The 23,960-nt window shown below is 29.4% G+C and overlaps 1 protein-coding gene across 3 annotated transcripts in view; it reads right to left on the bottom strand.

Annotated features, from left to right (window-relative positions):
• Window positions 1–855: 855 nt before the first annotated feature.
• LOC105258255 (myosin-IB) overlaps window positions 856–23,960 on the bottom strand; it is a 38,627-nt gene continuing 15,522 nt past the window's right edge. The window contains exons 1-21 of one of the 3 annotated variants that reach the window (XM_025409436.1): window positions 10,388–10,537; window positions 9,409–9,449; window positions 8,157–8,373; window positions 7,659–7,774; window positions 7,419–7,489; window positions 6,899–7,107; window positions 6,438–6,620; window positions 6,064–6,270; window positions 5,470–5,732; window positions 4,956–5,125; window positions 4,726–4,880; window positions 4,339–4,467; window positions 3,982–4,135; window positions 3,498–3,729; window positions 3,076–3,306; window positions 2,686–2,845; window positions 2,253–2,498; window positions 1,931–2,146; window positions 1,519–1,619; window positions 1,242–1,344; window positions 856–1,163 (exon numbers count right to left, since the gene is read on the bottom strand). In XM_025409436.1, coding sequence (XP_025265221.1) covers window positions 1,149–1,163; window positions 1,242–1,344; window positions 1,519–1,619; window positions 1,931–2,146; window positions 2,253–2,498; window positions 2,686–2,845; window positions 3,076–3,306; window positions 3,498–3,729; window positions 3,982–4,135; window positions 4,339–4,467; window positions 4,726–4,880; window positions 4,956–5,125; window positions 5,470–5,732; window positions 6,064–6,270; window positions 6,438–6,620; window positions 6,899–7,107; window positions 7,419–7,489; window positions 7,659–7,774; window positions 8,157–8,373; window positions 9,409–9,440 — 3,210 coding nt within the window. In that variant the 5' untranslated portion in view covers window positions 9,441–9,449; window positions 10,388–10,537 and the 3' untranslated portion in view covers window positions 856–1,148. Of the gene's footprint in view, window positions 1,164–1,241; window positions 1,345–1,518; window positions 1,620–1,930; window positions 2,147–2,252; window positions 2,499–2,685; window positions 2,846–3,075; window positions 3,307–3,497; window positions 3,730–3,981; window positions 4,136–4,338; window positions 4,468–4,725; window positions 4,881–4,955; window positions 5,126–5,469; window positions 5,733–6,063; window positions 6,271–6,437; window positions 6,621–6,898; window positions 7,108–7,418; window positions 7,490–7,658; window positions 7,775–8,156; window positions 8,374–9,408; window positions 9,450–10,387; window positions 10,538–22,350; window positions 22,628–23,960 lie in introns of those variants that run through there. The other 2 variants (XM_025409437.1, XM_025409438.1) reach the window with 2 other exon arrangements.

The raw sequence follows: 23,960 nt of genomic DNA, 5'->3' as shown, positions 1-23,960 counted from the left end.
TTTTGTGTATACGTGATACAGATATTGTAGACAATTGTAGATATGATAGAGATTTATATTTATTTATATCTTTTTTCTCCTCTTTTTTATATATAATAATATATATACGTTATAAAAATTACTTTTCCACTTATGATTTTATTGTATCTTTCTTTACAGCTTTACAGTGAACAATATATTTGTTAAATATACTTGAACTTGTATATAATAAATTATATATAAAATGGCACAAGGAAAGCTCAAAGTTAAAACAAAATTGCCAGCATCGGTAAAGACAAAGGCCAATAAAGCTAAGAAAGGCCCTGCTATCCAAAAACGTGGAAGTAAGTAATAATAAGAGAAGACAAACTTTTAGGAAATCAATTTATGAACATTAAGATATTTTACTAATACTGAAATTAATAATATATTATGATGTTTCTGACTTTTTAAAAGATGCTCCGGTGCAGCCAAAGAAAACAAAGTTACAGGAAGTGCAAAAGTTAAAAAAAGTGATTTCAAAAGCAGTGAACAGTACTATAGAAGATGAACTGCGAGAGAGAGCCTTGGAGGGAAAGAAAACTCTAGTGAAGAAAAATACTTCCAAAACGCAAAAAACATAATTTTTGTTAATATGTTTGTGTATGTATTAATATATTATATATATTAATAAAATAATATTATATATTTGAGATTATTCAAATTGATAAAAAACGAAAGAAAAGAGTAAAAATTCTTTTTTTTTTATTTATTACGTTTTGCATTAGCTTATATTTAAATAATGCTTATAAATTACTGACACATAAACTCAACGATTCAACCGAATATCTTGTCCTATCAGAATAAATATTAATTAATAATAATTATCTGATTTACAAGGAAATATTATACAGGACGCCTTATAGCACCGTGCCCTTTGTACTTTTGAAACAATTTCAACATATGATCTATATTAGAACAAAAGTAACTGCGTATTTGTTATTTTATCATTTCTTAAAATGAAATAAAATACACAATGGTTAATTTAATGAATATAAGTTACAGTATCATATATTAGTGTTCTTCCTAAAATACTTTATCGCATACTCTAAATCACAATGTATTAAGGCCACTGTAGGCATCATAGCACTTGATTCTTCTGGTCCTCGAAAAATTTCTTCGAGATATTTTTATGGAGAAGCGACCTGAAATTTATATTTCAAAGAAAAAGATAAATGATAAGATGAAAGTATTAAAGATACTGTTCAAATTTGAATATTTACCACCAATAAGTGCCCACTCTGTCGATTCTTACTGATTGCCGGAGTGGCACCAGTTCTAACTTCAATGACTCCTTCTTTACCACTGACTAGTTTATGGGATACGCTGTAATATAATATTGTAAGTTTAATGGAAATAGAGTAAATCAAAGCAATTAGCTAAATTAAATTTTCAATCAAAGAGTACCTGTATTAGTTTCAATTCTCTAATTAATTGAACTTTGATTAATTTCAGTAGAAAGCGATAAATATATGCGTAAATATTTCTTACAATACTTACGATTCGGTATTGACAATTTTGAGAATATTTGGATTACTAGTAATCTTGATCGCTTTTGTTAAAGCTTCTATTATATGTGGAACTTCCAAGATCAAGTCACCCTGTGTAAAATAGAAGAAAATGCATAAGAATATATATAATTTATTTTCTTATCTTACTTTTAAAAATTATTTGCTCTAGTCTGAAATTTTATCATTCTTGAAGTTTAATTTATTCTAACTAATATTTATTTATTAAACTAATATTTACTAAATAAATCCTTTACTCTCTACAATTTCTTTTAAATTATAAATAAGTTTATAACTTATATTTATTTATGTAATAAACTTTATTTTACTATTAATTTAGAATGTCTATATGTTAATTTAAAATATTAAGATTTAAGTAAAATATATATTCTAGAGGCAGAAACCTTGTCCTTTTTCAGTTCGGGCGGTATCCTAACGATGAGCAAATTATCGGATTCCCCGGTGACGACTAGTTCTTCAATAGCCTTATAAGGCAGACGATGCTTAAGCTTGAAAGTTTTAAGTGTATCAAGGATGTACACTGCGTTTTCCGTTAAAATGAGCACTCTTTCACGTGGCTTATAACCATGCCGATCGTACTTAATGACGGGAGTTGCATACTGAAAAGTTGGCGATTTTAATTTAAGCTTCCTTTCTCGGGCTTCCAGTTGCAAGCGTTTGAAAAAATAGTAAATATAAAAAATTTGTTTGTAGAATTACATTTACCTTTATATTTTCCCCGGAAGGTAAAATATTATTGATAAAACTCTGTCGTAACGCTTTGTGCTCCGCGCCAAGACGATCGGTTAGGAATCTCGGACCTAGACTCTTCGCGTAAGATTTCTTTTTACCCTTAAACAAAGACTCCGCGAGAATCTTCAATTCGAAAAGTTCCTTATCCTCCTTGCTCAACGCCAAACGGTAACAACGCGCTTGCCATCGCTTATATATCACTCGCAAATGTTCTGATGCCTGCAATATTATGCATATATTTTATAGATATTATATAAAAGATATAAAAAAGATATAAAACATAAATATAACAATCTGTAGGCATATATATATTGTATTCATATTGTATGAATTTAATTGCATAATTGTAGAAGTAATATGTGTTTTATTTTGCAGAGAATTTTTTTAATTTTATTTAGAATCGTACCTCTCGGCATGAATACGGACTTGGCGGCCAATAATTATTTAAAATGCCTGTTGGTAGCGTTTTCGAGAGTCTGATGAGCCACTGGGATTTTGCCAATTCAATAAATGCTATATTAATCTTGGTAGGCGGTCCATCCCGAGTGATGAATCCTTCGATAAATCTGTAGCAAATTGCATTTTTTGACATTAAATATAAATTTTAAAATATGAGAATACAAGATGTAAAATATATAAAAAATATGTATAAAATATATATTAAATGTAAAATAAAAATTATATAAGTATATAAAAGATAATATGTAAGATATAAAAGAAAAATACTAAATGAACAAATAATGATAAATCGTATTTTCTAAAATTTGGTAGAAAATCAAGAACGAGTGAGCAATACCTGCGAATAGTAATAACCGCTCGTCGTCGCTTTTCCGCTTCGCGTTTCGCAAGCCATTTGCGAATATATTTCTGGAAAATAATCGCCGCTTCTCGCATCTTCAAGTATTTTCTTCTTGCTAATATGCCCTTCCATTTGCTTTGAATAATAGCAGCTATTTCATGCTTTTTTATTTGGAACGCATCTTCCGTCTCGAATAACGTTTTAGGAAATCGAATGAATAATTTTGTGCTGAAACACGTTATTACAAAGTCACGGGCTAAATATATTTATTATTTCTTATGTATCAAAATTATTTTCATAATTTCGATTATTTTTCCAGAATATTTGTGTGCGCATTTAAATTAAATATAATAAATATCTTAATTTCTAATTCTAACATCTAATCTAGAATATATTTTTAAAATACAATGTCATCTTACTTGCCCATCCTGTACTCATCGCTCTCATAACCGAGAGCAGATACAAGGACCTGCACGCCTTCTTTGGCCGAGCCGTGGTAATTCGGCCAAGTTTCCGAACAGAGGCATTTGTAACGCTGCAAGAATTGCTCGTATGGTCTTCGATATGCAAAACCGGCGCGTCTCACTCGCAAATTTTCCATCAATCCCAAGTACTTCACTTGATGTAGCACAATCTTTTCGTTGAATTGATCTAAAGAAGAGAAAGTTGAATGAATTTCAGATGATAATGATCAATTTTTTATCTTTGTTATAGTTTCATTTGTGCTATTCCTCCTTATTTTCTTTTTTCTTACATTTATGTCAATTATGAAAATTGAAGATAATTTATTTTTAAATATTTATTGTATATCTATTAAATTATATATTATGAATTTTAAAAAATGTTAGAAATTTCATATATAGAAAATTTATCTTAATTTTATCTTATATTAGTTTTACTTACTAGGCAGTTTAAAATCGTTGGGTTTGATGCAGCGAATATAAGACGGTTCTTTGCCCATAAGGATTTCAACCAGATTATTCAAGCTATTTTTAAATTGAGTTATGGCAGTCTCTGGACGTTTCTTACTGGTTAAATCTTTCACGTCAAATACAGTCTGTAAGAAACGAAAAATTGTACACTAGCCAAAGATGTAAAAACATTCGAGGCTAAAGAAAAACATCTCAAAGAAGATAAACATTATTTTTGCAAATAATTTTTTAATTTTTAAAATTGATAACTTAGAAAAGCTTTTTTTTATAGCTCTCTTTTATAGATTTTAATTTAGAAATTTTTTTGTCATGGATGTCAAATTCCTACCTTTGTAATAGAATTCGTTGTGTGCGACATAACTTCGCGTAAGTCTCGGAATAGTAGATCATTATTTTTCTCAAGAAATCCACGTACATTGTACGTTACATCACCAGCGTAATGTACCAATCGAAATTCCTGAAATGTCAATTTTCAATTTTGCGCAAATCCCATAAAATTTTCTAGTATTAATATAAACTGATAAAATAAATAATATAAAATAATTAAAACAAATAACAGAGAGAGGAATAGAAATAAATAATAAAAAATGATTAAACTGAAATAAAATAATTGGAATTTGAATAGATAATGTACTTGTCTCTTCATTTGTCATTTTGAAATTAATCAATCTCTAATAGTTATAAAATTTATAAGTAATTAATAGAAATTTCTTACATCTCGACCCATAATTTTCTGCGTTTGAATGTCCGCCTTTTGATGACTGATATAGTGAGGATGGTTGTTTAAATTTACATTCATCTTCTCCAAGAAACTTATATCCGTCGGTTCTCCAGGTCGCAGACATTCCTCGTCCATTAAAGATATTATTCCTGTAGTGTAAACGATTAATTAATAATAGCATATATAGTTGGTTAAATTTTATAATAAATTTTTAAAGATTCAACCTTTATATTTCTCCTCAATTAAGTCACAGATGATCTTATTGTTAAAATATTCTATATTTTCCCAAGCTATCCCTTCGCGCAAATACTCTTCCTGTTCTGATTTCAGCGTCAGTTGAATGAATAATTGTTGTAATTTTTCGTTACAGAAATTAATACAGAACTGTTCGAAACTGAAATGATAAAATTATAAGTTATCCTTCATTAAAAACCTAAGACGTAGCATATAGCATTTATAAATCATATTTAAGATAATTTTCATTAAAAAACTTTATTTCTCTCAAATAAATATTACACAATTTATGATAAAGGATAAAAAAGATATGAAAAAATTACATAAAAATATAATATAAAAAATAATAAAATATAGCGCTTATATAAATATAAAATATAGAAAAATATTTAAAAGAACATGAAAAAAAATATATATATAAAATAAAATTTAGAAATTATTTTTCTTAAACATTATTATTTGCCTCAATTTTAAAGCGTAAAATCTCTAATCACACACTGTTACCTGTTCTTCTGGAAAATTTCGAAACCATAAATATCCAAAATACCCATAACCATTTTACGTTGTGGGTTGGTCTGAGGTTGCAGCGACTTGTTGAGCCTAGTCACGAGCCAGGTGAATAATCTGTCATACACAGCCTTCGCCAGCGCGTCTCTCGCATAAATGGCTAATTCTCTATTCAAGGGTGAAACCACTACGTCACCATGTGCGTTTATGGTGCGATGAGTGAATGCCTTCGCTAGCACGTTTACGTTGCATCCTAACAACTATTCAATAGAATCATTAGTTATTTGCATGATTGTTTACATTTGAAGGGTAAATCGAGAAATAATGAAATTAACTTTGCAAATAGTGATTTCATGTCGTTTTTTGAACAGAAATAATGTTAAAATAAATAATTAAAAATAAAAATAATTATATATATATATATATATATATATATATATAATTATATATTAATATAAAAATATGTGTTATACAATTTATATTATACAATTTATTATACAATTTTTAAATATTCTATTATATATATTTTGATTTCATAGATTAATGTAAATTATTGTAACGGAAATTAAAATAGATCTCAGAAATGATTACCGTAGCAATGGCATCGACAGATGCAGGTTTTAAAATTGTCGCCACACCATCTTCCTCTGTGAAACCCACGTTACCCATATGCAACACTGACGCAACTATAGCAAATAGATCATCCTGCTCTGTTTGAGACATTTCCATGGTCTTCATCGCCCGAATGACTTCTTTATACTGATTAGCATCGTCGATGGTATCCACCGTGCCTTTCGTCTGATATCAATTTACAAAAAAAATAATAAAAGATATCGAAAGATATATCAATTTAAAATGTAAAATATAAAATATATATAAAATGTCAAACGCCATATGTGTGAAATATATAGAAAGTATATAAAAATATATAATATATATAAAGAATGAAAATTGAATACACTTACACCATTGCTCAGATAGAAGAAAGTGTCAAGGTTTCTTTTCAAGAACAGCTTTCTTAACGTGTCGTCATCTGCGCCTGCTAAAAGTTGATAAAAGATGTGAAAATTGCGCTCGCCCACGGATTGATGAATCACCCGAGACTTCTCCAATAAATAGTTTAGAATATTTCCACCAACCGGGTCTCCCTAAAAGTACATAAACATATTTAATCGCTAAATGTATTTAGCAAATCAAAGTACTTCTGCAAAAACAGATGAATAAAAATATTGACAATTATATTAATATAAATTATATTAAAGTAATATTTTAGTGTAATTTTTTCTTATTCTTCAAATCATTATGATTTATTTTTTTAGGTAAAGAATAATGAATTTAATTTTCGTTTTTGTGAATGAAATTGTCTTCAATTGGATTTCTCTCTGTTATTTTAGACAGAAACTTGTGCGTTAGATGAGAATTTTACCTGAAAATTGAACTGAACATCCATATATTTGCCGAAACGGGATGAATTATCATTGCGATTGGTCTTCGCATTACCGAAAGCCTCTAGCACGGGATTGCTGCCGATCAGTTTATCGTTTACTTCTTCCACCTGCTTTTTATGTCCCGTAGCAGCTGCGATAAACTGTAAGACTTTCTTGGACGCCTCCGTCTTTCCAGATCCCGATTCGCCTTATTGTTAGAAAAAAAAAGATACTTTATTGTTAGTAAAAAAAGGATATAAAAATATATATAAAAAGACTCGATGATAAAAAAAGAAATCATCATATTCAAAAGATATATTAAGATAAAATGAAATTATATTCAAGAAATCAAGACTGAAAAAAATAAATAAATTCGAACTATTAATATAAAATTAATTTTAAAAAAATCAAAAGAGAAGATATAATTAACTTAAAACTAATTATAATTAAAACTAATTATATATGGTTTTCTAGTTATTTAATAATAATTAACGTGAAATAAATTAAAAGTATGTCTACCTGAAATCAAGATACATTGGTCACGGTTTTCTTTTGCCAGAGACTGATAGGCGGTATCCGCGAGAGCAAAACTGTGGAAAAGAATTCTCATAATAAATATGATTTGGAAAAACGCCAGCATTACATGATTTAGCTTATACGAGGTGTCCCGAATCTTCCTCGTTCATAAATTTTTTTTTGGCAAGAGATTTTTAAAGAATTCATTCATTTTAGAACACCATATATAAAAAAGATGCTTACATATGAGGAGGCGCCTCAAAAAAGTTTCTTCTATGATAATACTGAATGGTTTCCGGAGTGTAAATGGGCAGTTTCTTGTAAGGATTCACCGATACCAGTACTTGACCGATGTACGTCTGCGGTGCCAAAAAAATACGAATCTTTTTAAAATTATTATTCACTACATATCATTTTTTTCTACACTCAATTGTGTACACAAGTCGCTATCAGTAATATAATTCAGAAAGTATTGATGATGCAGAAAAATAAAAATAAAAAAAGAATACGATTTTTATACAAAAAACATGTTATTATTCTAGAAATTTATCCTCTATTAATGACTTTATTAAGCAAAACCACGTATTATGAGATTACAATTAAAAAATTTCAGAAAAATCAAATATAAAGACACGACAAATAAAATATAAAATAATTAGAATAATTAAAATAATTGAAATAATTAAAAAGTTTCATTCGTACAAATTTCTCGACGAGGGATTAATTATACTTTCGACTCACGTAAATGAGATCCTCCTTGAATCGCTTGCGCAGATTATCGATGAATGCGGATTCGCTGCGGAAATCTTCCAGGAGAACAAAGTCCTGAACACCAACTCGGTCGCGTTCGTGCAATCCACGCTCCATATTTTCGAGCAATTTCCGAGCGGGTTTGAAAACTTCCGGTCTCGGGGGATTCGGCTTATTCAAGCCACCCCCAGTGTCGATTGTGTTCACGCTGCGAATATCAGTCAGGATCAGAATTGTTCGTTGCTATCAGTGTGATAACACCAATTTATTTATCAATCAATATTTCGTAATTTTGTAATTTGCAATAACGTCACTTCTTAACGATAATAGTTACTTAGCAAATTACAAGTGCTTGAGAAAAAAGATGGCAGCAAAAAAAAAATAAAAGTAATTTATTCTTTCTCTGTTTTATATTGTATTCATAAATAATATTTATATTAATACTTATATTAATATTTATTTCATATTCATAAATAAAAGATTCTCTAAATGTGCTAAGAAAAAAAAAGCGAGAGATGTAGGAAATATAATTTTTTTATTTTGTTTTAATCATTTCATTTGTAAATTTGTTTTTTCAACCTAAACCTCTATTTTCAGTCCAAATCTCTATTTTTAAAATTTATTTAGGTTAATTTATTTATTAGAAGACGAATAATTCAAACGTTTGACTTTTATGTATTATTTCTTTATATATTTAATTGTAAGATTGAGAAATTAAAAGAGAAAGGTTTTAATTAATATCTTATTTTTTTAAGAATTTTTTAGAATTCGATATAATTAGTTTTTTGTTTCAATTATTTTGTAACGTTAAAAATTTATTTAACAAGTAGCATTTTAAATAAAGTTGATTCTACGTATTTGCACCGTTCTATTTGGCCTCGCGGCCTCGTGAATGATAAAGACTTACAATAGATTAGATATCGGAGCGGTTAGTAACATTCAAGTTGGCAGACAATAAAAGCGAATGACGATAGAAATCGATCGGCAAATATTTCTATTGAATAAACGATAAGGAGCAAGAAAAAGTAAAAATAGGGGAAAATAAAATATCGCATAATTTAGGATAAAACGAGTCATTTTCGCCGCCAGCGAAATGTCATAAAATTTCGAATAGATACATATTTCGGCGAGTTATAATTAAATCTGATATTTCAAACTTGATTCGTTCAACAAAATTCCTCCCCCTGACCAAATGACTTTAATCCGATCAAGTTTGCAAATTATTGCGGGGAAAAGTACTTACCCCATATTTCCGCAAACCTGCGAAAGAGTCATCTGGGATATCTAAATAAATAAAAAAAGATACACGAGAGAATTCGATTATCGTGCTCGTTTCATTATCAATCGCGAGCGCGAATCCGACTCTGGTCTACCTGGTTAGGATAAACGCGAATTCGCCAGATAAGATAAAAGCGAATTCGCCAATTCGCACGCATCGCGACATCTGATATTGCAAATCTAAACGGCAGATATTAGGTGGAATTATAAAAATTTCGTTCGAAAAGAAAACACAACTTAAATAGAAATTAAATAGAAATTAAAAATTAAAATATTTAATCTAACTTAAATAGGAATTAAAAATATTATAGTTCCCGATAAAGCCGCTAAAGTACTTGGAGTGTCGTATTCCTCGAATGTAGTAGTATTATTCTTCGAAGAATCATATGTATATCAACAACTGCAATCATCCGAGAGAGAGAGATAACAGATGATAATTCGAAAGACATAGCAAGTAAACCCCTTCAAGGAAATGCAAATTTTAATTCTTCGAATCACATGACAGACGTCATCTCAATCATTTTATTTAATATCTCATTCTATGAAAAAAAATCATAATTTAAATGTTCTTCGAAGAAATAGGATTATGTTACATGGACGAATAAATAAAAAAATAGACTTGGATTTGTTTGAAAAAATTGCACAAGCATTATTTTAAAAATAATGATAATTTTTGAGACACGTATATTTGAAAATTAACAAAGTCTAGAATGCAATTATATCTTTTTGACAACAAATGGGAGACACCCTATATCTTGTAATTTAAATACAATGACACCTTTGTTCCTTTCTATTTCAAATAAACACGATTATATTTTTTTATTTTTTTATTTTAAGACAAATATATTTTCGCATAATATAAGAATCACTTGGAAGATCACGAGCCACCAGGTAGAAAGTAATGTCCAGCGTCGTATCCGACAATTAATTTAATATAAACGCACGAAAAAAGATGTTCCTCCAATATTTATATCGATGATTTCGACTTTCGCGCGCGTTATACACTGTGGCGAAAAAAAATCACGTGTCGTCACTCGGAGATTCGCTTTGACACGATGCCAAATACCGTGAAAGAATCGGGGAACGAAAGAATCACCTGCAACAACTATTCAAGAATGACCCGATAGTGGCCACTGCCTTCCATCGTCTATTCCCTCTCCCGTCTTCCTCTAATTATCCACATGACTGATAGCGAAACGAAACGGCACTAACAAAGATTCCTTCTTTAAACGTTCTTTAAACGTCCTTTTAAATGTTAAAAGGAGAAACACATACTAAAATTTTCCAAAAGGATGAATTATGTATCATCATGATTTTACTTTCCATTTAATTTGCATGTGTTCGCGAAAATGCATGTTAATTTAATCATAATATCAATAATATAATTTTCTAGTTCTAGCAAAAATTACGCAATATACAATTGCTTTCTCAATTATAAAAAAAATTGTATTTAAATGATGGAATATTTAATTCTAAAATTTATTATGAAATTTACTTTTAATCAATTTGTTTAAATTATTTAAATATATTTATATTTTAGTTTAAATTTTATTTTAATAAATTTGAAATTTTTAAAAATTTTATTTTATTAATTTATTATTTTATAATTATATAAGTTTATTTCCATCATTATAATTGAACTGCAATTCCGTTTATCAAAATTATTAACTTTTTATATAGTATATGTTTTTATATTAAATTTATCAATATTTTCATATAAAATCAACAAAGATATTATAATCTAGAATATCAAATTTCTGTTATAATCAATCATTTGATCGCGAATTTTCAAAAGAGATTTATTCAATATTTTATAATTCAATTATAAGAAAGTCTTAAAAGTTTCCAGAGAAATTATTAAAAGTTTGCAGATAAAAGATCGATATTAGATGTGTTTATACGATTTAAAAACCTCAAGCGTTCGTTCAATCGTAAATAAATTACTGAAATGCAATTTTAAGAATTAATCGGTGCAAGATCAGGTTTAAGCAATAACAGAGCTTCGACGATAAAATTCCAATATTTGATCTAATCTAATCTCGAAATTCACATTTTTCTGTCTAGACGCGCACGTAACAAATTATTGCAAAAAATCTTGATAAAAATATCCGTAACTTTTCCAGCATTGCATTAAAATCGTCGTTGTAAGGTTGTCCGATCATATAACATTCTTCGCATGCGATTATATGTTATCGCGGATTTATGGCGCGCATTACTGTTATTAATCATTGTATTAATCTTTCAACCGAGAGTCGATCGATTCTCAAAAGGACATATAAAATCGGAAAATATCGATTAATTTTATCTCGCATATCTATAAATTTACTCACACAATTCTATATACATAGTTTTATCATATAATGTATATCGTAATTTTTTTTTCCATTCATCTTTATACTGAGAAAAAAATTGCAAACTTGATTAAATATTTCCAACTAATTATTTCGAACTTATGATTTTTTTAATTGAAATATTTAAGTATTTAAATTAATTAAATTATTAGTAATTAAATTATTTTAATATTTAAATTAAATACGACATATTGAATCTAATATCTATTTAATTTAAATATAAAATATTTAAATACTTAACAATTTCAATTAAAAAATAATAATTAATTGAAAATATTTAGTTAAGTTTGTCATTTTTTTTCAGTGTAAATGCATATAGAATTCTCTCTCTCTCTCTCTCTCTCTCTCTCTCTCTCTCTCTCTCTCTCTCTCTCTTTCTCTCTGTTAGGCTTAATATATCCAATACGAAAATATTTATTGAATATGAATCTAGCGAATGTTGAAAGGCGTATGACATCTGATGTTCATGAGGGAGCAGAAACAGAAAGAGAAAAGAAAAAGACGTACAAAAAAGATGTGCATTATTAATGATCTTTCCAGAGCTGAGATCGATAATTAAACTCCGTCCGTCTCGTGAACTCTCGGTCCTTCTTTTTCGACAGAGGCGAGAAATCGACCTGAGTCATTGATATTCGGTCGTGAACCTCCAGTTCGATGAGTAATTTCCCTCACCTTGGCAAATGCTTTGATGAAGAGGCATCGCGAATGTGTGCATGGATTCCCAATACATGTATATCGCGGCGAACCACAGTCGTCCTTCGTTCTGGTCGTGTCATCGTTATGACGGGAGGGAATTATCAATGCATGTGGCGTACAAAGAGGCCCATTGTCGGTCGCTGTCAAAAATGTTGCCTTCGTAAACAACGAATGTAAACGTCTCTCGCGCCTCTCGTGTCCGCGCTTCGATTTTCAGTCAATTTTTTCCTACACGATGAGTCACCCAGAGTACTTAAAAAGAAACTAGAAAAATATACGTAAGGAGAACAGTCCAGATAAGAATGTTGTATTAATATTACGTGACTCGTGCTGTGCTATTTTTCGGTCTCTTGTGAATAAATATATATATATATATATATATATATATATATATATATATATAGGGTGTCCGTAAAAAAACCGGACTTTTTTTAATGACAGATCGTTCGGCCGCCATTTTCGAAGTCGATCTTTTTTCTCAGTCAATTCCTCTGTAGCAGAGCTCCGATTAGCGTGAGTTAACGCAATGTTTTTTTATTTGGATAACCCGGTAGAATCGATCGTGCGCCGCGCGTGTGCACACAATTCGCGCGAAACGGAAAGTCGTCCCGCTGCATTTTTCTGCACCCGCTTGTAAGCTGAATCGGGGACGCTGACGTAATTGTGCGATGAGTCAAGGGGAGGAAAGGGAGGACTCGCGGAGAGAAATACTTGGAGAATAAAAAAATTGCGAGACGTTTTAACGAGAGGCCGTACACACGTCACGTGACGTCGTTCTCTAAGAATACGCACGAGGGATGCAGCGAAGGATTCCTAACGTCGTAAATGTCAAGTGTGCATCAAGCTACCAAAGAATGCCGAGGAAATCTTTCTGATTGATTCGATATTTCGGGAGCAGTTTTTAAGAAATATATTTTTAATATATTAAAATTTATTATTTATTTTTAATATATTATAAGATATATTATTTAATATTTTAATATATTAAGAAATATATTAAGATATAGAAAAAATAGCTTATCTATAAGAAAGCCATTTTATTTTTCAATTATTTAATATTCAATTAATATTCTTGCAAAAAAAATGTAATAGTGAAATAATATTTTGATATAAAAAATATTGCAATTTTATTAATTCTTAAATCACACTTCTTTAATTGCAAATAAAGTTTAATTAAAATAATGTGTATATTATTTTCTTTCTGTATTATATTCCTACTTTTGAAACAACAATTTAATTTTAATATTATTATTATCCTAATGATGTTTTAAGAGCATGAAATTTGTGTTTTCTTTTTATTATCTCTTGTTATAATTCAAATTTCTGCCAATTAGTTGCGAATTTAATTTTCAGAAATTTTGGAAATTTTTGGACACGTGTATTATTATCTAGGTGCTTGTAATTAAATAACTTTCTTATCTTGTTCCGTTCAATATCTTCACATTCGTCATAGCATTGAGGACAAAACAACCTATTTCCGGAAACCAGTTAGCCTTTTGTCGACTCTCTCGTTCGCCGAGAGGAAAGACGAGTTTTCACTGCGCGTAACGCTTGCGAAATTCTTGTTTCCGGCAAATTTTACGCTCGCGAACTGAATAACGAACGAACGCACATCCGTAAAATTATGGCGAATGAGGACCTAATATTTCGTCTCAAAATTCATAAAACAACAGCAAAATTTAGAAAAAAAAATTCAAATAATTCAATATTAATCGCATTTTCGATTAAATAATTTCGAATCGAATTTAATGAATAAACTCGTCAGCTCTGCAAGTCCTGGACCTTTTTCACTTCGGTCACCCTGTACGTGCTAAACGTAACGCGACACGTCGCGTGGGGCGTTTTCGATCGTCGTCGTCGGTGGACAATTTCCGGGACACGTCCCGCTATCGCACAAAGCCCGCATAGTAAAAGCGCGGGTTTATCTTACGATAATGAAAGGAGGCATGTATACCGAGGTGACATTTCCTGTCTTTTCCACCGAGGTACCGTTGGAGGTTTCACGCCGAGGCGATTTCGCAGGTTGCTTATATTTATGGGGTCCACGGCACACAAACTATTTTCGGCTCTTCGCGTCGGGAATTTTTGTCACCAGAAACCATCTCTTCATCGGTTGTATTACGTATTTATTTAGAGAATATAAGATACTTTTATTAAATTATAATATTCTTTTCTTATTATATTTTATATCATATGATTTTCCAATAATTTTTTATTTAAAAAATATAAAACAGTTAATATAGAAAACAGGATGCATCAGCCATTTTCTTTCTCAATTTTCTTTTTCATTTTTATTTACTATATTTTTATATAATAAGAAAAATATTTGAAATAATAATAATAATAATAATAAAATAACATTTTGATATTAGAAAATATTGTTTTATTCAATATTATATATTATATATCTATATTTTATTAATATTGTATTAATTCTCTTAGATCACTTTTAATTACAAATAATATTTCTTCTCTTTTAAAATTTATCTTCTTTTTCAATTTTCTTATTCAATATATTATATATTTCTATCTAGTAAGAATACAATATTTGAAAAATATTAGAAAGTAATAATAAAATAATATATAATATTTTTTTTATATTATTAGAAAATATTGTCTCGTGCATTTTATTAATTCTTAAATAGTTCCTGGACGTCTTTAATTATAAATAATTAAATTTTAAGTAATGTTTTCTCTCTACATTATATTCTAATTTTTAGAACAAAAAAACTCTAATATTATTATTTTATCATAAATATTAACAAATATTGTGCACATAAGATGGAAACATTAGATAATCGAGGAACTAGAGAGATTAACAAATATATTCTTGCATTAGAAAGTACACTTCTTATTGACAATCTACGATGCATTAGAGAAAGTCAAATATTTTTCATTTTCAGATATTTTATGTATTTACAATCTTATTTTATGTATTTACACTTGTATTTTATTTACACTTTTTTTTAATATATCATTTAATTTTTCAATATTTTATATATTTTCAACCTTTTTTATTTCTTTAATTAATCATGCTCTTTATAGCATTGATAATAAACGTCATTCAAGCACATTGATTGAGTAAACTATAAATTGATAAAATAATGCAAATACCATTACTATTATCGACAACAGCCCTCCGGAGAGATATTCTTATTAATAGTTAATAAATTAAATTGCGGAGGCGTAGAGATCTTACGTATTCTTCACCGAATCTTTCTCGGGAAACCGGTTCGGATTCAGACCGACCTTGAGTCTCGGTCATCCTCTCGGGCTTGAAGTTCAGGGCTTTCAAGGTGTTTGTTCGCGGTAGTGGCGAGCCTTAATAAGCTCCGTTCGCGGTTTTCAGACGTCTCTCTCTTTCGAGATAGAAAGAGAGAAAGAGAGAGATGTACATACATATCGTGTATAATAATAAACCGACCGGGAGAGCGAATCGTGCGAGGACAATGAGAAGAAAACGAGCAACAAGTAAACGGGTGGAAAGACCCGCGAGTCGATTTAATGGCGAACTTTAAGTAAGCGTCGACTCTATTTTCGGTTCCCCCTTTGAACCCAGCGCGAGTTGAGCGCGCATGTAAAAGTAGCGTCATCCGGAAAGGACGGAGTTGGTAGAGAGGACGTCGCTCTCGAGTCAATTTTTGTCTAAAAAAATTCGTTATTCCGATAAGATCCGATTCATTATTCGCACATCAAACACATGATTTGCCTCATCATTCATTCATTATTCGTATTATTCCTCATTCGCATTAGCCGCTATTCACTTAACAATGGATCTCTTGATCGTGAAATACAAAAATATAAAATACAAAAAATCAATTAAAATGTTAATTGTATTAATTTAAATGTTCATTTATAGGATGTATACTCAATTTTTGGAATAAATTTTCTGCGGATTTTATAATCTTCCACAAGTATTTTTGTTCAAAGTTTCAAGTAGAATTATTAAAGTAGTTTTAAAGATGCAATTTTAAAATAAGTTTATTGTGCATGATTTTTTAACATAAATAAAATATTTTAATGTATTTTAAATCTAAAAGGTTTCATATTTTTTATAAATATATTTTATAAAGTAACTATTTATATAGTTTAGAGTCTATATTTGAATAAAATACTATACTTTAGAGTCTATATATTTGAATAAAATATAGACTCTAAAGTACTAACATCTGATATCAGCTGAATAATCATAAAATTAGGATAATATTATTTAAATTCTAAAATATTATAAACTATCAAGAAATGTTGTGTGTTATTTAAAAGAATGTGTATACATGTTGTTAATTAAATAAACAAGAAAAACATATTTAATATAAAATAATACAAAAGATAATTAAAAAAATAAAATTAATAAAATATTATATGATTTTAAAATTTAATATTAGTTAAAATATTGCAAAAGAATAGATTTCTTAAGTTTTCAAGTTATTAAAAACATAATTTTAAAACTGTTTTCAGAATTTCAAAATTAAAGTTGTTTATATTAACATAAATATTTATATAAAAATATAAACACAAAAATTATCAAACTTGTCAATTTTTTAAAAAAATTCCTTGAGAATTCAAGATAAAACTAATTTTTCAAGACAAAAATCTCTTAGAATACTAGGTTTTCAAAAAAAGCTATATACCCTCTCCTTTTTGTAAAAATTATTTTATATAAATAATAAATATGTAAATAATTATTTTATGTAAATAATTATAAATATAATAATTATTTTATATAAATAATAATAAATAAATTATATAAAAAATATCTGAGAGAAATGTTATAAAACACATTTCTTTCAAAATTATAACAAATTTTAAAATTTTATATCAAACATGCTTTGTAATATTTTTTAGTCTTTGATATTCGATCGCCGATCATCGAAAGTGAGACGAGAATTCGTTCCGTTTCTCGCATATCGAGTGCTGAAAAGTCGCCATCGGAATCGCTGATGCATAAATAATTTTTCGACAAGTCGCTGATCTCTCGGTATGTCGTTGTTATTGTACGTCGTAATATGATCCGATATCCGAATGGAAATTTAATCCGCGACGCTTACGTCAGTAGGACGAGGTTTTTAATTATCCGGACGGAAAAAGCGCCCGGTTCCGACAGCAAAACAGGTGACTCGTTTCGATTTAGCCGAGTTTTATCTCGCGAGTTATACATAGATATATACAGAGATAAGGGTGATTTTTCGTGTCACTTCTGTCATTACGCAACCCGATAATTAAGCGTGTAGATTTGCGAATCGTGAAATGTCAGGGCGGATAGACCCGATTATTACGTGTGCATAAAGTGTGACAAAGCGTTAAAAAATGTCAGGTCAAATAAACGAGGTGAGCGAAGGTGGTGCCTGCGAGAAATTAAAAGAACTTGTTTTCTTAGAAAGTGCACCTTACTTTGCGAATTTGTGGTGCGCGTTAAAGAAAGTAAAAAAATTTGAATTTTTTTGAATATCTTATTTCCCTCTATAATTTTAACTCTCTCTCTTTCTGTTTTTCTTTTTATCTCTTTTTTCCCTTTTAATATAATTAATAATTTCTAATTTTTATTATACTTATACATAATTATAATAATTATTATAATAATATTTTATTATATTTATACATAATTATAATAATTATAATAAGTTTTATTTATTATCAAAATAATAGTATGATTTTTTTAATTACAAAATTGTTTAATTATAACATTAATTATAATTATAATATTATAATTGTTTAATTATAATATTTATTATTATAATTTAGATTTTTTATATTAGTTATATTCAAGCGTTGTAGAAGTTCCGACATATGTATATTTATCAGAAAAATTTGTAAATCTCTTGTTTCTCCTCCATAATTATGACTTTTTCTCTCTCTTCCTCTCTTAATGTAATTAATAATTTGTAGATTTTATTATACTTATTTTTTTGTAGATTTTATTATACTTATATTACACAATCATAACAGTTATGCAATATCATTACAAAATCGTTGAATTATATTTATTTATATCGTTGCAATGTATTTATAAAATCTTCGAATTGTAATATTCATTGCTACAAATTTTTTATCTTTTATCTCATTAATTGACCGAGCATTATAAGTGTGCTCGGACGTATTCAGAGAAAAGAAAAAATTAATATAGATTGATATCTGATTTTCTCGACTTGTTTATTGTAACAAATACACTTCAAGTGTGCCGATCGAATCATTATAATCATTTAATCAACATCAATTTCGTGATTAGCGTTCATCAAAACGGAGAAACAAACAGACTCGCGAGTTTGAAAAAAGAATTGCCCTCTACCATGCGGTGAATCAATTTGATCCGCGCTCCCGAGAGAAATGTAACTCTCGTTTCTTTCACCCCCTCCCTCCCTCCCACCCTCCCACCCTCGCTAACGCATCCGCTCCGGTTCTCTATCCGGAGCTGTGTCTGTTGAACGATCTCATGCCGCTAAATACGCGCTTTCTGGGAAACAAACGCACTCGATGCCCTGCCCACGTTTCTTCTCGGTCTCGGTACAATTACTTGCGTGCCAGTTTTCGCAATGATATATATGCGACGATGCACGATACGCGATCTCCAGCATTCACGGCGATAACAAGCCTCCGCGGGATCGAAAGCGAAATTTATTGTATTTTTTCCCTCCCATTCATTTTAATGTCGATCTTAGGAACAGTTAAGGTCGCGAAAATTAATTCTTCCAAACGATGTGCTTTTCCATGTCACCTTATTTATAGAAACAGGTAAGCGTGACATTATAACATATTCACTCGTGTCATTTTTTTTATTTCGATAAATTGAGAAATTAGCTGCATTTTATTTTTAGAGTTATTATCTATAATTATTCGTAATTATTTTTACTGTTCATTATAATTTATGGTAATCATGGTCATTATGGTTCATTCTTTCACGATTGTACACGTGCTCTGTTTTACGCTTGTCTACCTAAGACATTGATTTTCCCCATTTCCTATAAAAGATAAAATTGATTTTCCTCCCTGAATTTTAAAAAATCAAAATGAGTTGGATCGATAAATAGATATATATGTTCAATCACATATTTATTCTTTGTTAATTATATTACATATTTTATTTATACACTATTCATATCCATTATTCATGTCGGATATGAATAAAATACACGTGAGATAAGAAAGAAAGTAAAGATGTAAAGTTAACAATGCATCGAACCATAAGTTTTCTCATTCAGAACTTTATATTTCCATCAACATTCTCAGTCTTATATCCCATTCATTATTATTCATTATCATTATACCGTGTCATTTGAAACGCGTCTAACCGTCACTTTCACGACTTTCGGGGATCAGGATTTCTGCCTTTGTTTTAAAATGAAGGAAGACCCGCTTTCTCTCATTTCCTTTTCGAGTACTTCTAATAAGCTTTGAAAGAAACCCGAAGATCCCACGACGCGAATTCTCCCCAACCGATAATAATGGATCGAATGAATTCTCGTTTGTTCCTATCTTCCGACACTTCCCAGGAATATGAATCAGCTAATATTTATGCGGAGTCTCATAACAAAAGATCTTATGAGCCCATCTCTGACTGGACTTAGATTAAAATCGAATAAAAAATGATATGATTAAAATCGAATAAAAAATGATATGAATAAAAAATAATATGATTAAATGCATGATAATCGAGATATCACTGAATAATATCGTGCACGATATGATAAATTATTTTAGAAATATATATCAATTTAATAAATTTGATAAATTTTATAGATATAATAATATAATAATTTTGATAAATTTAATAAATTTTTGCAAATGTGTATTAAGCTATAAAATATTATAAATTTATGATTAAAAGAATGATTGATTATGTAGCTTGATAGAGAGATCAACTTGTCATTCGCTGCAAAATAATGCATCGGTAGAAATGAGCAAGAACAAAGACGTTATTGACATCATGGTCGACAATAGCCTTAAATTCAAGTGAGCATCGAATCGTACTTAAAATGCAGTAGCGCGACGATGTAAAGACCTTGGCAGACCAATGACATTTTCATCAAAGCGATTAAAAACCGTTAACCTTCGCTTGAAACGGACAACGATTCTATCAAACGATTTCTTAATCTCTACGCGACATATTCTATCGCATCTTTCAAAATATATATTTTATAGAATCTATCAAAAAAAGTATATTCGTGAGGAAATTCTTTTAATAAATTGAAATTAATACCCACTTTATATGTCACAATTAGATAATATTAAATTACTAATATTGTATTAAATTTTGCGTTAATTAATTATGTACGTTGTTGCAAGTAAATACAACGATTTTAAAAAAATGGACTTTAATGACAAAGTTGTTATTGAATTGAATGAAATACGAAAATTAAATTGCTTCCATTATTATTTTAATTAAATTAAAAATGAAAGGTTTCGTTTAATTTCGATGTATCTGTTTTAATTTATTGAGGAAGGAAAATTTAAATTTCCGATTAATTTATCGTGTTACACAATCTTGCGCTCATTTTAATATCGAAAGAAAGGCAATCGGTTTATCACTAAATTATATGGAACGTGTATCTGATTAATTCGCGCGTTTGCCTGTTGAAAGTAACGTTGTTACGAAGTAATCGACGTGAAACGCGATTGTAGTGAAAAATAGGATCGTGCTCTCATTCTACGTGGACGATTGAAATTGCATATTGTATAACAAATGGTGTATCACGATGACAAGATCGGCGACGAGATGTAAACAGCTCGGCCAATTTGCTGGAAATGACTTTACACGAATCCGCGAATCGCGAATCGTGCGATGCATTCAAGGCTCGGCCATAACATTTTCGCCGCAACATTTACGACGATCCCTGCGTTCTTTCCTAATAAAAAACCCGAGACCGAGCGCGATCGTGATTTCTTCCCTCGTGACTCACGCAGTGATGTAAATTATAATTTATGCATTTATCCTCGAGTCACACATTTCTTCTCTTTCGATATTCAAACAAAGTTTTTTTTTAACACGACAAATAATGAATTAAATTTTCATCCTATTGTCAATACAAATTTAAACACAGACAATGAAAATATTGTTAAATATTGTTATTAAATTTTGCGTTAATTAATTAGTCAGTTAATACGTTGTTGTAATTATTTCGCGAGTTTGTACAGAGATTTTTTTTATTAAAATATATTTTAATCCTTATATTGAATTTTTAGTCAGAATTATATACTACGAATTAAATTGCTTTGATTATCATTTTAATTAAATTAAAAATAAGGAATATTATTTAATATTATTTAATATTAATTAATTAATTAAAAATAAGGAATCTTATTTAATATTAATTTATTTTATAAATAAAAAAAACTATCTATTGATTTTACTTTACTTTGCTAATTAAAATAATAATCGAAATATTTAAAAAAAGAAATTTGATCAGTGCACTCTTAGATATTTCTAAATATTGGGAGAATACAAGATTTAAATATTACAAAAATAATTCTTGTTTCACTAAAAAATGCAATAATATAGAGCTACCATTGTCTTCTATGGAATTTCTGTTTGGCCTTTTTCTTTTTAAATTCCATTAATATTCATACGTAAAAATTAAGAAAGATACTTTTTCATTATATAAATATAATACAAGCTAAAAATTAAATTATTATCAACACATTAATATAATTTATTCTTAATACAACTAAAATATTATTTTTAATATAAAATTCTGTTATTAAACGATATCTATCAGTCAGCTGATTTAATAAAAATCGAAGAAGAGAACAGAAAGGAATACTAAACTGAGAAAATTTGATTTGCCTCCTTTTCCTCGGCCACGATCGCCGTAATAAACCGTAATAAAGTGCGCTGGAAAGAAAAAAAGGGCACTTCGCATACTCACTTTCGTTCCGCGCTTCGAGTAACTCTCGTTCTCGGGTTCACGAGCGGCCGTTCACGAGTCCAGAAGTGCGGCGTGTTCTTTCATCGTAAATCGGATCACTAGAATCGTAGAGGAGCATCACCGAAAATCGCGAATCCGGAGTAAACGTCCTTGCTCCGCGCAGGAGAGGCGTCCTCGTCGTCCTCGTCGAAGGATAACGGAGGATAACTGATCGCGACGCGGTTGTTGTCCCACCGTGTACACGCCACGGTGTAACATACGAAACTGCCGGTTTGAAAGAGCACTCCTCTTCGGTGGCATAAGGTGGCGGCGGTAGAGAGAGGAAGGATGGCAGGCAGCAGGCACAGCCGGCGAAGCGACTTAACGGGGAAGGAGAGAGAGAGAGGAACTCGTTTCCCGGTGTGTGAGTGCGTGTATAGTGACGCACGCGAGGTTACCCTGCGTGAACTTACGGGGTCCTACGGGGCCGTGGGTCTCGTGGGCCTTGGAACGGCTTCAGTACAAGAGAGGGCAGAGTGTTTGCGGGTCTCCTTTTTTCTTATTTTCGATTAAATTCTTTCGATTTAATTCCTTCGATATTTTTGGGGGATCGATTTAATTCCTTCGATATTTTTCTTATTTTCGATTAAATTCTTTCGATTTAATTCCTTCGATCATTTTTGGACGATACGTCTTGTATTGTGTCAGTAAACTTGTTTTCTCACAATTTTAAATGAGAAGTATGACATACGTATAATGAACTTTCTTTATATTTAATGTTTATAGTATATTTATAAATAATAATATAATACTCTTTTTCAAAAAATAAGGCACAACGTATGGAATTTAAAGAATGTAAACAAATATGAATGAATAAAATAAATATTTTATGTAAAAAGATATATATATTTTATTTAAAAAAATATATATAATATTTTACGTAAAAAAATATATATATATTTTAATTAAAAAAATATATATAATATTTTATGTAAAAAATATGTATAAATAAATTATACATGTTCTCTTTTAATTATATATTTTCTCTTTTTTTCTTTCTCTCTTTCAATACTAAATAAATTTCCTTTGAACCATGGACTCTTTTCGACCAATTCTGATATTTCGATATTTCTTTACAAAAATAATATCTACTCTTTATATCCCTTTTTATATTTATTATTATATATTTATAATAATTATATTTAATTATTATTATAAATATATTATTATTATTATTATTATAAATATATAATAATTATATTATATTATAATTATTGTATATTTATAATAATTATATTATATCCCTTTATATCCCTTTATTTATAATAATTGTTATACTTCCTTTGAGAAGAACCCAAATCTAAAATCGATATTTCGCTCTTCTAATGTTTAGCTTTCCTCCGTCACAAATTTAGTTATTGTCTACTTTTGGTGAACTTTTGATTATTCGTGGCTATATATCAATGTCAATGTAATATATTATATTATTTGTAAAATCGCCATCTAACATTAGTACAAAAAACGAAAAAGCCTAATCGCGAAACGATATCTGGTTGAATGGAAAGGTGAGTGCGCATTTCTTCTCATCCCTCGCATATAATTAAGTGCACTCAAGTTTGCGATGCATCCCG

Source organism: Camponotus floridanus, unplaced genomic scaffold (genome assembly GCF_003227725.1).
Source record: "Camponotus floridanus strain SB8 unplaced genomic scaffold, Cflo_v7.5 scaffold265, whole genome shotgun sequence".
Taxonomy (NCBI): Eukaryota; Metazoa; Arthropoda; class Insecta; order Hymenoptera; family Formicidae; genus Camponotus; species Camponotus floridanus.
Note: the sequence above shows the minus strand (reverse complement) of the source record. Positions and strands in the feature narration are given on the sequence as shown.